This window comes from Xenopus laevis, chromosome 2L (genome assembly GCF_017654675.1).
Source record: "Xenopus laevis strain J_2021 chromosome 2L, Xenopus_laevis_v10.1, whole genome shotgun sequence".
Lineage (NCBI taxonomy): Eukaryota > Metazoa > Chordata > Amphibia > Anura > Pipidae > Xenopus > Xenopus laevis.
Window position 1 is genome coordinate 9,904,753 of NC_054373.1, and position 15,362 is coordinate 9,920,114.

The following is a 15,362-nucleotide window of genomic DNA, read 5'->3' on the forward strand; positions in this document are numbered from 1 at the left end:
AGAGCTGAAGGATGCATATTTCCAAGTGCCAATCTGTCGAGACCACAGAAAATATCTGTAGTTCGCAGTAGGCGAGGTTCATGTGCAGCTTAAATGCCTACCTTTCGGGCTGTCACAATCTCCAAGAGTCTTCACAAAAGTCCTTGTCACCCTGATAGTTAAGGAAAGAAGGAATATCAATCTTTCATTATCTGGACAATATCTTGGTAACAGCTAGTTCAAGGGAAGAAGCAAAGCAGCACACAGAAAGGGTGCTGCAATTTTTACAGATACACGGATGGATAATCAACATAGAAAAGAGTCACCTAAATTGGTCAAGGTCACTGCCTTTTCTAGGGACATATTTTCAGACAGAGAAGAATTTGGTGAATCTTCCCATTCAGAAACAACAAAAAATACTTCAGGCAATATAAGACTTCAAAGGTCGATCAGTGTTTAAAAATTCTGGGCTTAATGTCTTCGACTATACAAGTAGTAAAGTGGGCAAGATGTCCGGCAGGCAGGGAGGTTCCCCAGGGATTAAAAGGCCATTCCACCAGAGCGTTGAAGCAATCTGCAGAGTGGCAAAGTTGACATCAGTCAACACATTCATCAAACATTATAGACTGGATGTCCTTGCCTCCCAAGAAGCTAGATTTGGGAGGAAGGTCTTGCAATCAGTTATACATTTCTGAATAACGCAGTTATTTTGTTATGCAATCTGTGTGCCCCCCCCCCTTTTTCTTGAGCTTTGGAATTCCCGTTGGTGAATGCTTGCCACGGGTGACTAGGAATACTGGATATAGTTTATACTCCATGGCAGCATTCACCAATGGGTTAATCTCCCTCCGGGCCAATGGACAGGACCTCCCCATAACAAGTTAAAAATGAGAGCCACACCCCTACTCACTCATCTTAGCCTAAAGCCTGACATCATTAGGAGGGTAATTCCTTGGTGAATGCTGCCATGGAAGGTGACCAGGAAACAGAAACGGTGAGTATAAAAAATTCCTATTTTCTTAAAGGGGCATTAAACCCTGCTGCACTGCACCACACTGTGTTCAAGTACACTTTAGTCATAATATTATGGTCACTAATAACCAGGGGTTCAACAACTTGCACATTTGCTATGGTCTGGATTAGTGATGGGCGAATTTATTTGCCAGGCGCCTATTTGCGAGATTCACCGCCGTGAAAATTCGCTGGCGAAAATTCGTCGGCGTCAAAAAAAATGCCGCCGGTGCCGTTTCGCAAATCATCATCGCCCATCACTAGTCTGGATTGTTAAATACCACTAGATGCAGTATTACATGATTTTTAATTGGCAAAGCGGGTGGTAAACCCTGCTGAACTGCACTGCTTATCCAAACTACTCATTTGTGGCTGGACTACATATCCCAGCATACATTAACATATAATGAAGGTTGACACATGCTGGGAGCTGTAGTCCAGCAACATCATGGTTATTTTCTTAAAGCAATATTGCTCATTAAAACTTTTCCCCAAATATCCACAGCCAGCTACAACTTTAAAATGCAAACAAATCTTCCAATGAGAATCTCAGATGATCTGTTTAATCCGGCTCCATGTTCTTTACAAATCCCACCTGATCTGTTCTTTGTTCCTGCAATTGGAGTTGGAAGCTTTAAGACCAGTTTTCCAGCACTGAGCACTTCTGTCCTTTATCCCCATGTTTGATTCCAATATAATGAAATGAAAAAAAATGGCACAATAATCTCTATGTAGCAGGAGAGCAAGATGCCTGACATGAAGCTGGGAATCTGAATTCTTATTTGTCAGTTCTTTTGCATTTATAAAGAAGTTTTTGATCAGTAGAATTCTCATTGGTGAATTTTCTTGCATCTATAATTACAGTTTTCAGCAATGTCTTCTACAGAAATCTAGGGGACCCAGTGGGATAGAATATGGTTGGGTTTACAACCCCTTTAATGCAAAGCATTCAAGAAAGTCCCTAGAAAAGATGTTACAGTCTTGTTTATTTGTTCATAGACATACATGACATCACACATGGATGACTTGAAAGTGCCTACATTTTTACATTTGAGGGAAATGGTAAAATATGGCTTAATTGCTTAGCGGTTATTATAAATCAAAAGAGAACTCTATTTCCATGTAATGGATTATCTGGTTGAAAAAACTGTGGTGGATATTGGATCTAATGCATGTGTGAATTGGACAACATAAAACTGCCTAAACAATGGCAATGTAGGCAGGGTTAGTGCCACATGAAGATGTTAGTCACCCTTCAATTATTTTTTTCTAATGTGGGCAACTAAATATCCTCTAAATGCTTTCCCAAAGGCAATAATGTAAATCAGTTTTGCTGTAAATCACAAGATAACTCATATGTTTTCCCACTGGAAATTTAGATTATTTCCACTGGGAAAACAGAGGAGATTAGTTTCCTGCGCTAGATGAGCTTAATTGTGGGTTGACTAATTTCCTAGTGAGTCAGTGGCATAAATGTTCTCAGTTAAATAATGTTGATCCTTCAGATTTAAATGCGCATTAAGCAAGTTCCAGGATCCTGATTTCCCTCAACTGTGTGCACTGCAAAGAATTTAACAAACAAAAAAGCAATTCAGTGGTGATTCTTTTAAATAAATTATTGGAAGAAGAAGCTTTCTGTGTCAATTATTTTTGACTAATAACAGTGTAACCTTTTTTTTTAAAGGAAATACAAAGATTTATGTTGCTGTTGGAGGAGGTGGTGCAGTATCTACAGCTGTTGGATTAATTATCTGGTATTTTGGTAAGAGAGGTTTTATTAATCATTTGTTTTTTTATCTATGTTATCTAAAAGCATTGCTATAGAGGCACATTTATTTATATTACATTTTATTATATATTAATATAAATATATATATATATATATATATATATATATATATATATATATATATATATATATATATATATATATATATATATATATATATATATATATATATATATATATATATATGTAGGGGGAGATAAAAGTATACACCTTCCAGGTTGTCAGTACCTCATGTGGACTGGATCCCCTACAGCAGATGGAACAGGAATGAAACAATAACCTGCTTCCCTTGTCAGTACTGTGGTCCCTTCACTACAGGCAAAGCAGAGCCTGGGAGAGAGCTTCTCCCTTATATCCTCCTTGGTGGAGCTCAAAGCTGCTCTTAGTAACTAATGCTCACTGACTCACTCTCCTAGAGAGTGCTATAACAGTGGCTATCCTGTACACTAGCTAACCTCATGGGGGTCCCTGTTCCCCGACTTCTTTAAAGGGGTTGTCCCTTTAGGGCCTAACACTTTTGGGGCCTTGTTGACTCAATGAACATGCACCCAGATCAACTTCTGCAATCCAAAGAGGAAGGACCTCCCCCTGCAAAGCACTATGTTACAGCGAGGCAGTATATGATCATCAACTTATGGGCCAATGAACTGGGTATTCAAATAAGTACAAATAGTTACATGGGTTTTAACCCAACTATAAGGCTATCCCACAATTATCTTCACTATAGTGACTTGTAGTGATGAGACAATTTTTTTGCCAGTCATGGATTTGCAGCAAAATTTCGCCATCTGCAAATTTTTTCACGAAACTGCGGCAAAAATTTGCTGTGACAAAAAAAAGTCATCACGCAACATCATATCTTCCAACGGGTCATTAAAGGGACACTTAACCCAACCATAAAGGTGTCCTGCTGCACCCCTTATTTCTCTACTGAAATTTAGAAAAAACATAATCACACATGGAAACCAATTCACCAATGCGTATTCTATTGACCAAAAACTTCATTACAGATGCAAGAGAACAGACCAATGAGAATGCTGATTCCCAGTACTATGTCAGGCATCTTGCTGTTATCTTACATACAGAGATTATTGTTTCTTCATTATATAACACTGGAATCAAACATGAGGATAAAGGACAGACTTGTTCAGTGTTGGGAAACTGTGTTTAAAGGGACACTAAACCCTTCTACACTGAACTATTCAACTACACTTTACTCTATAATGTAACAAAAAAATAATGATATATGAGGCATGCTTGGAGCTGTAGTCCAGCAACATCAGGGTTGTATTCTTAAAGCAATATTGCTCAATAAAACTTCCCCCCAGCTCTCCACAGCCCATGGCAGCATTGAAATGCAAAGAAATACCAAAAAAAGTCCAATGAGAATCCCATCTGATCAGTGTAAATCTGGCTCCATGTTCTTTGTTCCTGCAACTGGAGTTGGAAACATTAAAAACAGTTTTTGGTCATTAGAAGTATCATTGGTGAATTGGTTTCCTTGTGTAATTACATTTTTTCTCAACCTCTATAGAAAACAAGGGGGAGCAGTGGGATACCTTTATATTTGGGTTTAGTGTCCCTTTAAACGACAGCATATTATACAAATGAACATCTCCCTAATCTGTTGTGACCTGTCCCCATCCATGAAGAGAAAACTGAGGGAGAGGAGGATCTGTCGGTACCGCTTTCTGGGGTAGTTGCTGCTAGACATTTAAGACCAAATAGTGCTAGTGCTTTAGTATTTATAAATGTACTATCACTGCAGTTAGTTCGAAATAACTCTGTGGGGTATTTATTATTCCTTAACATGATTATCAGCTTTTTGTTAAATACAAAAATGTGCTATATAATTGCTTCTTTTCACTTAGTAACAAGAAATGTGGCACCAGTTTGTGAAACGCGATGTGGCTTGTCTGAAGATTGTATCTTCTCATCACAGTGGTGTGATGGAACAGTCGATTGTCCCAAGGGAGAAGATGAAATGTCCTGCTGTGAGTGATGATGGGCAAATCTTACACTAGATTAGATTAGATTGTTGTTAATTACCATGAAATAAATTGATATACATTAACACACCTAAATAATTACACATATCTGAATTCCTTATATGCGTTAGTCCATACTACATCTGCTGGGTGATCAGGCATTATATTATTTTGTCTTTTTTTGTTTTTCTCATTTATCACCACTTTTGACTCCAACTTCTGTTGGGTTATTTAGGAGCAAGTGTTGTGTGATGTTTTCTGTTTTTTTTAAAATCAGGCAAAAACAATTACCGACAAGCTACCTCTGAGATTGTTTATGCAGCATACATAAAAGACTCTACCTAGTACTACTTGGCTCACTTCTATTAAATAAACATTTATTTGACAAATCAGATTCTTGAACGAAGTCATTTAAAACAGAAAACTCATAAGGCGTAATTTACTATTGCCTTAAGGTATGGAGATCCAAATTACGGAAAGATCCATTATCCAGAAAACTTCAGGGTCCCAAGCATTCTGGATAGACAGTCACTTACCTGTACAGATCATTTACAACAATCTCAAAGCTTAGCATTCCAGCCACAGCACAGAGCACACTGAGCATGTGCATGACCTACAAACACTCAAAACCTGACCTAACAAAGTCACAAGATGGCGACCCCTGTGAACAATTTGGAAGTCATGAATCGTTACTTTTATTAAACTTCTTCATCTATAGGCTGGTGCAATATTTCAGAATGTTTCTATAGTATACAAAATAGGGCGTTTCTAGCCATTTTCTTATTTAGGCTTTAGTTCCACTTTAAAGTTAATGTAGAAGAGTAAAGGTTTTGTAAATCTTTAGTTCTGTTTGTTTCCCCAGGAGGGTTATTAGCCAGCTAGGTTGGACCCTAATTACATTGACTTTCTATGGTTCAAGACACACACATATTTGTGTTGAGACACCCTGGTGACTGCACTGAATATTAGCAATATTGCTCTAGGTTCTGTTATTTGTTTTTTTTCCATATCCTGTGGATCTATAATTGTATCTTGATTGGGCCCTAGTTTGAGTTGGGAAAGGGAATAGGCCCATTAGAGTGTAAGGTATTAGGTTTCCCCTAGGTGACAAAAAGCACTGCAAACATGCTCTTCGGTCTCCCCAATTGATGGAGGATGTGGTGTGGGGCTTCATAGTGCCTGGAACAGAGGAAAGTTAAAGTATAGATGAAGTGCACAACCAGTTTTGTTAGAGTTGCTTCAGGAGTGAAAGGCAGGATCAGAGTAGTTAATAGAGCAACCAGAGGATCCAACAAGGAGGCCGGGATGGTTTGTACCCTGCAGTGACAAGGTTACCAGAATAGGGACTGAAGGGTAAGGATCAAGGAAAGAGAGATCCTTGGAGTGTGCGACCATGGTGAGATTTGCCTAAAATGGGGATTGTGCACCAAGGCAATACTACCTCTGGGGTGTTGTGAACACTAAACATGAAATTGTGAGTATTTACCGAGTATTTTGTACCATTCAATCAGCATCCAAAATTCCTAAAGTGTGTCATCTGTCAATAAAGAGTCCATCTGTTTATAAAGAACCACTGGTGACCAGAATTAGTTTGAAAAATTTGTATTCTGGTGGAGACACAGTGTGGTTGACCCTTTCTCCAATAGTTAAGCAAGGGCCCACTTTAGTGAAAAAAGTCCTGGGTAACATGTGCCTACCGGGAGTTGCAGCCTGGGTAAGACCTGTTACAGTACAAAGTACTAGTGAGCACCCAGTTTAAAAAACCCATTACTGTAATATGAAACAGACATATTTTTTTGCAGAGGTAGCCGATTAGACTGGTTTAGTCTTTTTAGTTTTAGACTTGTTTTGTTTATGAAGCTTCTCTTTTGAGGTCCAACATTTGTTAGAGTCTTTCTTAGCTCAAAACAAGTGTTAATAATTTGTATATACTGTATCTGCTTCTTTACTTGTAGTAACAACAACACAACCAACAGGGGTGACAATACCATGTGAAAAGAGATGTGGCTCGTCTGTGCATTGTATCTTCTCATCCCAGTGGTGTGATGGAACAGTCAATTGTCCCAACGGAGAGGATGAAATGTCTTGCTGTGAGTGATGATGTGCAAGTCTTATACACATCTAGAATGCTGTTAATTACCATGAAGTAATAAATCGATTGATCACTACTTTCTCTTCCAGTGAGATTGTATGGAGCAGACTTCCAACTGCAGGTCTATTCTACATTAAAGTCAACATGGCTGCCCGTTTGCGCTGATGATTGGACTGATGACTATGGGAGGTTTGCCTGCCAGGACATTGGATACAATCGGTAAAATATTGTACATGACTGAAGTATTTTCTATCATATTTATAGTACAGCTCCTATACTATTATACCTTGTATTTATAAAGTATGAGCATTTTACAGTGCTTTCATGAATGCGCCTGGCAGGGTTGAACATGCGTAGAAGTATCAATAAAATGATTCAAAACAAATTTTATTTAGTACATGAATGATGACCCACCAATTCCAAAAACCAGGATATTGAGCAGTTCAGGAATAATAATTTAGCAACTATATCATGTATGACATTCCTCATCAGAGCTACAGAGCAGATCAGCTATGTGGTGGGCATAACAAATATTTTATTTAAAAATTTTGACTTAATAAGGTATCAATAAGGTACTCTTGCTCATACTCATTGTTTATCTTGTTAGTGGATGCAGGCAGCACTACCCCCTGCACTTATTTGCGTTGGAGCGGGTCTAAGGGGGGCAGCATTGCTAGTGTATTGAGCGCAATAGCTCTCTCTGCACTAGGGAGCCGAATTTCCGGTTTAAAACCCGGAAGTTAGACTCTTAGGGGCAGATTTACTAAGGGTCGAATTTCGAAGTTCAAAAAACTTCGAAATTCGACTCTCGAATTGAAATCCTTCGACTTCGAATATCGAAATCAAAGGATTTGTTGCGTATTTGAACGATCGAACGATCAAATAGAAATCGTATGATCGAACGATTGAATAGTTCGAATAGAATAATTCGAACGATTTTTAGCGATCGATCAAAGGATTTCTATTCGATCAAAAAAAAACGAAGAAAGTGCTGTGGAAGGTCCCCATAGGCTAACATTGCACTTCGATAGCTTTAATTTGGCGAAGTATGAAGTCGAAGTTTTTTTTTAAAGAGACAGTACTTTGATTATCGAATGGTCGAATATTCAAACGATTTTTACTTCGAATCGAAGTTGAAGTAAATTCGAAGTCGTAGTATCCTATTCGATGGTCAAAGCATTCAAAAAATTACTTCGAATTTTGAACTTTTTTAACTTCGAAAATTCACTCGAGCTTAATAAATCTGCCCCTTAAAGTTAGAAGATGCAGCTTTTTGCCACCCCGTGTAACTGGCCGCTCACTGCTGCCTGAGGCAAGGTGCTCACCTTGATGCAGGGATATGTTTGAGGACATACTGTATGGGACAGAAGGAATTCCATAGTGGGCTCAAATTCTTCCCACTAATAACATATTGATGTCCTAAACTTATGTTGTATTGAGGGCTCCTGGAATGACAATCTGTGTTCATTTATCTATTTTCCTTTCCCTTGGCCCTCTTACGGCTCTCAATGATTTTATGCCATTCTTAACTCCTTTATTGTATTCTTGTTAAGTTGTAAAACTGAATCTTTAATATCCACTGTAAATTCTCTCTCCTTGATTTCACCTTCAAAATGCTGGAAAGCCTTACCTGCAAACACCTTGGTCAGCACATCCTGCTCAGTCTGTTCAACCGCTATATCTGTTAATAAATAATAATTAAACAATACATATATGTACTGCTTTAAAACTTTTCCATTATCAAAGATTTCCTGCTTGTCAGGAAAAAAACATAACAAACTAACACATTTATCAAAGCTGATGCATATTTCAAGTTTTAGAAACTATATTAGTGAACTTGGGAGTAGAGTCTAGTAAACATTATGGTAGCATGCTGGAGTCCTCTAGTGACCAAACAGAGGTATATTTCAAGTTGTCAATATGCGTTGGACTGCTTTGAGTAGGAGTGTTAGGACTTTCTTATAACAGCCCAGCTGTGAGAAGTAGTACCCATCCAAATTTTGATCCATGATGCAAATCTCATGGTTGTTTGCTTGGGTGATCATATTACAATATTAGTGAACATTTTTGCCACTTATGTAGCTTTGTGTAGCTTTGTACTTCTATCATCAACATTTTAAATTACTTTACATTTTTCATGAACTTTGGAAACACACTTTTATATATAAGGAGGGGGTTAGGAAAAAATTTGCACAATGCATTTTTCATTTAGGAAATGATACCATTGAGTGCAGAATTTAAAGTGAACAGATCATACATTTAAATAGATTTAAAATATAAAATCCACAGGTTGCATGGCTAACAGAAAAATATATTACTTGCTTAAAGGAACAATACTGGAATCCATGATGAACAATACAATAGGCAGACACTATGGACAATTAAAAAGAAACATGCCCCTGTTAATTAACGTTCTAGTGAAATACCTTAACACAAGTTATTTTAAAGGGTATTCATATTTTTTTGCTCATTTATAAAAGTTAGGGCTTTACTGGTAACTTAGACAAGGAAACCTCAGCTTGTAAGGGCCCTGTCCAACACTTAAAGGCACAGTACACCAATAAACTTGAACCAAAAATGTTTTATTAGTTAAGAAGCATACAGTACTCACTCTCCATACCAGTGATCCCCAACCAATAGCAACATGTTGTTCTCCAACCTCTTGGATGTTGCTCCCAGTGGCTTCAAAGCAGGTGCTTATATTGAATTCCAGGCTTGGAGGCAAGCTTTGGTTGTATAAAATACAGGTGTAATGCCAAACAGAGCCTCAATGTAGGCTGACAATCCACATGGGGCTACCAAATGGCCAATCCCAGCACTTATTTGGCACCCCAAGAACATTTTTCATGCTAGTGTTGCTCCCCAACTCCTTTTACTTCTGAATGTTGCTCATGGGTTCAAAAGGTTGGGAATCCCTGCTCCATATCATCATCACAATCTGGTCAAATGTTCCTTCATGCAGGTTTTACCAAGTACGATTCCAGCATTTTACTGGACTTGCGAACCCAGCTAAGGATTTCCTAGCATCACCTTCTGGTCAAGCTGTCCGTCATACAGTCTAAAACCCTCCATTTAGCCCCAGCCAGGACTTTTCTTTTGTGCCACCTCCCTGCTTCAGCCAGCTTAACACCTCGCCAGTGCTCCCCCTGACCTTTCCGGGTAGGAATTTCTTCACCTCTGGCCTGGTTTGTCCACACTGTCCCTCTTTCACACTTTGCCCCATATCTGTGGTAGAACCATGGCTACTTAGCCTCTGCCTTCTTGTTGGGGAACCAGCTACCCATACTATCTAGCCCTGTCTGGCTAAGGCATCTAGGGGCATTTTTACTAACATTAGAGATAAATATCTTGAGAGATTACTGGAGATGTTGCCCATGGCAACCAATCAGCAATTAGATTTAAACTGCCATCTATAAATAATAAAACAAAAGCAAGAATCTGATTGGTTGCTATGGGTAAACATCTCCAGGAATCTCTCCAGATATTTATCTCTCTATGTTAGTAAACATGCTCCCTAGTGTCTGTACTTAGGAGACCTAACTCTCTGAAGACTACACCCTGGGCGGAATCCTTCCTTTTATTTCCTTTTAATTGTCCATAGTGTCTACCTATTGTATTGTCCACCGTAGATTCCAGCAATTCACTGATCCCCCTGTATATCTACCAGTGTTCCATTAATCCAGACACGTTTGTTTGGTCTCTTCTTCAGGCAATCCTATAAAGGATATAATACACTGTTATTCAGATTTGCCCCTAATGGATATTTCAAACTGAAGACAGGATTGCTGACCAGCAAATTTTATACAGGCATGGAATACAGGTATTTATCTAAACTTTATTATGCCTCCTCCTATAGCAATATCTAACACACATATTCATTTCTAAGGTAAGTGATTATATTAACTGGGGGTGCCTAACACATTACTACCATCCATTGCAGTTGACTTGACTTGTCATTTAAGGTACTTAAATAGAAAATCCCAATTTTTCAACTTGTTCTTAGGATCAATTAAACATGGATGAATTAATATAGATACACAAGGGATATATTATCCAAACAATCCTTACCCAGAATGCTGATTCAGCCATTCATTTGTTATACCACTTAATGTTTAAATACATCTGAGTAGATTTTAAACATGAAACAATCCAGAAAGTCCCAGGTCCCAAGCATTGTGTTCTATTGTGTAATATTTGCAAATTTCTTTAATGCTTATAGTAATTGCGCCTGTTGTTTTGTTACCGTTTGCCGTTGTTCAGAATTCTGATCCTACACCTTGCAGTGTGGTGTTAGATACATACTGTGCATAAAGTGCCCTTTAACCCTTAATATTTCTAAATGAGCATTAACCCAATAGTCACTATTAACTGAAAGTAAACGTGCGTTCTGCATTTAATGTGACTTGCAAGCTGTCCAAGTTCTTCTATAGCTAATGAATTATAATAAAAAAAATGGTCTGCCTTTATTTTCAGCAATTCGTGTTTATTTGGCTATGTGGTGTCTTTAAGATGTATAGGTAAGTGTTAAAACTTCAATGGACATTCATTGCATATTTAGGGATGCATTGAATCCAGCATTTGATTTGTTTTTTGTTTTTTTGCTAGATTCAGATTTGAATGAATACCATAGAATACAGCCAAGATAACCCAAACCTACACTGGGCAATTTAAAAATACAAAGTTTCACTCATATGATTTATTTTCACCTGATCATGAAATAGGTACCTCCCTAAATAGGAGGGAGTCGGCAGTACCTGGGGATATAGACTTGTTATGTGAAGAGTAAGTGCAAGGGGCACAAAATATTGTCCCTTAGTGCCCATTCACTCAACACTTGCATCCAGGGCTATGCGCTGCAATTCATACCTCTCTGCAGCCATACAGGCAGCATGTCCCACAGACCCAGTCCAACCCTGCATACAGGCCTCCTTTGCAACATTCACCCACCTGTGCTACCTAACTAACACATCTGAAAGATTAATGGACACCTATGTGCCTCCCCTAGACAAAGCAACCTTTTTTTTACTCTTAAAGCGTTAGCAAACTCTACTGCTCTGTACTGCACTGCCCAACCAAACTTTACTCAGTTGTTGCTGGACTACAAATCCCAGAATAATGTAACATATAATAAAGGCTGAGGCGTGCTGGGAGCTGTAGTCCAGCAACATCAGGGTTGTATTATTTTAGCAATATTGCACAATAAATATTTTCCAAAAATGTCCCCAAATCTCCACAGCCAGCGACTGCTTTAAAATGCAAAAAATCCTCCAATGAGAATCCCAGTTGATCTGTTTAAATCTGGCTCCATGTTCTTTGTTCCTGAAACTGAAGTTGGAAACTTTAAGCCCAGTTTCCCAGCACTTAACAAGTCTGTCCTTTATCCCCATGTTTGATTCCAGTGTCATATAATGAAGAAAAAAATGACATGATTATCTCTATATGTGAGATAACGGCAAGATGGCTTCCATGATACTGGGAATCAGTATTCTTATTTGTCAGTTCTTTTGTATTTATAATTACGTTTTTCATCAGTAGAATTCTCATTGGCGTTTTCTTACATCTATAATTGTGTATTTTGGGTTTACAACCCCTTTTGACAGACCTGAGAAGGAGTTTGGGTGAGTTTAGATAGGATTGGGTTGATGTGATTTTTTTTATTATTAATTTACCTGCAGATTGTGGTGTTGCATATAAAAGTGTAACCAGCCGAATAACAGGAGGATCCATTGCTTCATTGGGAAACTGGCCCTGGCAAGTGAATCTACAGCACAGAAAAGGAGAATTTTGTGGCGGGTCCATCATTTCACCAAAATGGATAGTAACTGCAGCTCATTGTGTAGATGGGTAAGTTGTTCTGATTTGTAAGCACAAATATTGTTAAGAACACCCAAAACTGGTTGTATAAATGCACTACTGCCTATTGGCTCACACACCTCAAAGTACTATTACATTATTTAAATAATGGCAATCTGACATTACCAAAATAGAATGACCTGGGCAGCGTTAAGCCCAACATAATGATTACAACTCTTGGAGCCTAGGATGGAGTTTAAAGGTAGCAGCTTTATTAAAATGGATCAACAGTACATTATTGTGCTTCAAACAGGGTAATCCCAACTTTTATTGCAAGGTAGTTCATACCCAAATGGCCCTTCCTCAGTGAAGCTTTATTAACAACATCAATATAAACAACATGTAACTGTAGTATAACATTAACCCAACGGGAATGCTTGCCTAACCAATTACTCTACTAAGTGAACGGGCCACCACCATGCCGGCCACACATATGCACTGCACCTGGATGGGCAAGTAGGATCAAATGGCCTCACTCAACCTTACCTCCTGGGACCCAGAGAGGCATTAGCACTGTCCCATTGCCCCACTCTGGCAGGCATTCCCCAGACAACCCAGCTGCCATGGCAGCATACTTAAAGGGATACTGTCATGGGGAAAACTATTTTTTTCAAAATGAATCAGTTAATAGTGCTGCTCCAGCAGAATTCTGCACTGAAATCCATTTCTCAAAAGAGCAAACAGATTTTTTTTATATTCAATTTTGAAATCTGACATGGGACTAGACATATTGTCAATTTCCCAGCTGCCCCAAGTCATGTGACTTGTGCTCTGATAAACTTCAATCACTCTTTACTGCTGTACTGCAAGTTGGAGTGATATCACCCCCCTCCCTTTTCCCCCCCAGGAGCCAAACAAAAGAACAATATATTGTCAGCGATAATGGGTGATGGGATATAGACAATTTTTACAAACTTTAGTAAACGGGCCCTGTTATAGCTAATGCAATATGTCATTAATGGAATTAATAAAATACACGTACGGGACCTCTTCTCTAGAATGCTCAGGACCTGGAGCTTTCCTGATAATGGATCTTTCCATAATTTCAATCTTCATACCTTAAGTTTACTAGAAAATCATGTAAACATTAAATAAACCCAATAGGCTGGTTTTGCTTCCAATAAGGATTAATAATAGTACAAGCTACTGTTTTATTTTTACATAGAAAAATGAAATCATGTTTAAAACTTTGGATTATTTGGATAAAATGGAGTCTATGGGAGATGGCCTTTCTGTAATTCGCAGATTTCTGGATGATGGGTTTCCAGATAACTGATTCTATACCTGTAATAAAAATGATTCCTTAATGCAAATAATTCTTCCTTTATGCAAATACAGTGTAGCTTTTTGCAAACCTGGAGTTTTCCTTTAATAGCCCAACATACAGTAAAAAGCAAAAATACCCACTTGTACTTTGACTAGGATAACTTTAACCAGAAAAATTGAATTGGTTGGGTTGAGTCAGAAAGTGGACCTCAAGTTGAAACAAATAGGGATTTTGTAATGTCAATGGGATGACAGAGAATTCTTGGTTTCAGTATTGCCAAAGTCCTTTTGAATTAGATAGTATTGCTTAGTGATGTCTGGCTATTTGTTTATAATCTGAGCCACCAGTAGCAATGGGATCATTTGAGTGGTTATTCAATCACAGAGTGGTCCCCTCAACTGTATTACCTCTATGATACTAAATGTGAGGGGCAGTGGGACTGTACTTGGTGCTGATGTATTTTGGCCCACTGTTGTGGGTTACATTTTTCATTAAAATGTATTTATTGTTTGTGATATAATTTTGCAATGCAAGCATTATATAATTTCCTATTTTTCTATTAGGTCCAACTGCTTCAGACTGGAAGGTTTTCTCTGGGACATTGACCCTGCCAAGTTACAGTGACACCAGTGGCTTGTTGGTGCAAACAATATTTACACACCCTGTTTATAAGTCTTATGATAATGACATAGCCATAATGAAGCTCCAAGATGAAATAACATTTGATAGTAAGAATTCTTCGGCACCGAAATGATTGGCAAGAACCAATCTCTGCAGTTCAAACAATGCCAAACCCAACAGCAAGATCAAATTTATATATATATATATATATATATATATATATATATATATATATATATATATATATATATATATATATATACACAGACACACATACAAGTGGGTTACTTGTAGATATACCGTTAAACTGTGCTGGTTTACATGGAAACTTAAAATAAACAAATCAGAATGCAAGGATTTGAAGAAATAGCTCAGCTCTCAATTCCCTTCAATAATAGGAGTTGGTGCTAGACAGGTGCCTAATATATAGGAATTTTTCTTTATTTCAAAATAAAAGACCAAACCAAATTAACAAACCTTTATGTTGGATAACTAACATCCTGTGAAGTTTTCCTCTGGTGCAATGATCCTTTTTATGAGGAAAACAAAAAGGTCCCCTGTTATTTGTCTATAATGTCCTCTAATGTACTTGTAAAGTCTAATCATGTCCCCTCGCAAGCGCTTTTTTTCCAGAGAACAGCCCCAACCTTGTCAGTCTCCCCTCATAATTTAACTCTTCCCTCCCTCTAACCAGTTTAGTTGCACTTAGTCTCTGCACTCTCTCCAGCTCATTTATATCCCTCTTAAGGACTGGAGTCCAAA

General features: G+C 38.1%; 1 protein-coding gene across 1 annotated transcript in view; it reads left to right on the top strand.

The window, feature by feature from the left end:
* tmprss2.9.L (transmembrane serine protease 2 gene 9 L homeolog) overlaps positions 1-15,362 on the top strand; it is a 30,443-nt gene that overhangs the window by 2,320 nt on the left and 12,761 nt on the right. Inside the window, exons 2-9 of the mRNA XM_041581164.1 lie at positions 2,675-2,752; positions 4,651-4,773; positions 6,723-6,857; positions 6,949-7,078; positions 10,569-10,679; positions 11,333-11,376; positions 12,535-12,706; positions 14,544-14,707. Of these exons, the coding sequence (XP_041437098.1) occupies positions 2,675-2,752; positions 4,651-4,773; positions 6,723-6,857; positions 6,949-7,078; positions 10,569-10,679; positions 11,333-11,376; positions 12,535-12,706; positions 14,544-14,707 (957 nt within the window). The remainder of the gene's footprint in view (positions 1-2,674; positions 2,753-4,650; positions 4,774-6,722; positions 6,858-6,948; positions 7,079-10,568; positions 10,680-11,332; positions 11,377-12,534; positions 12,707-14,543; positions 14,708-15,362) is intronic.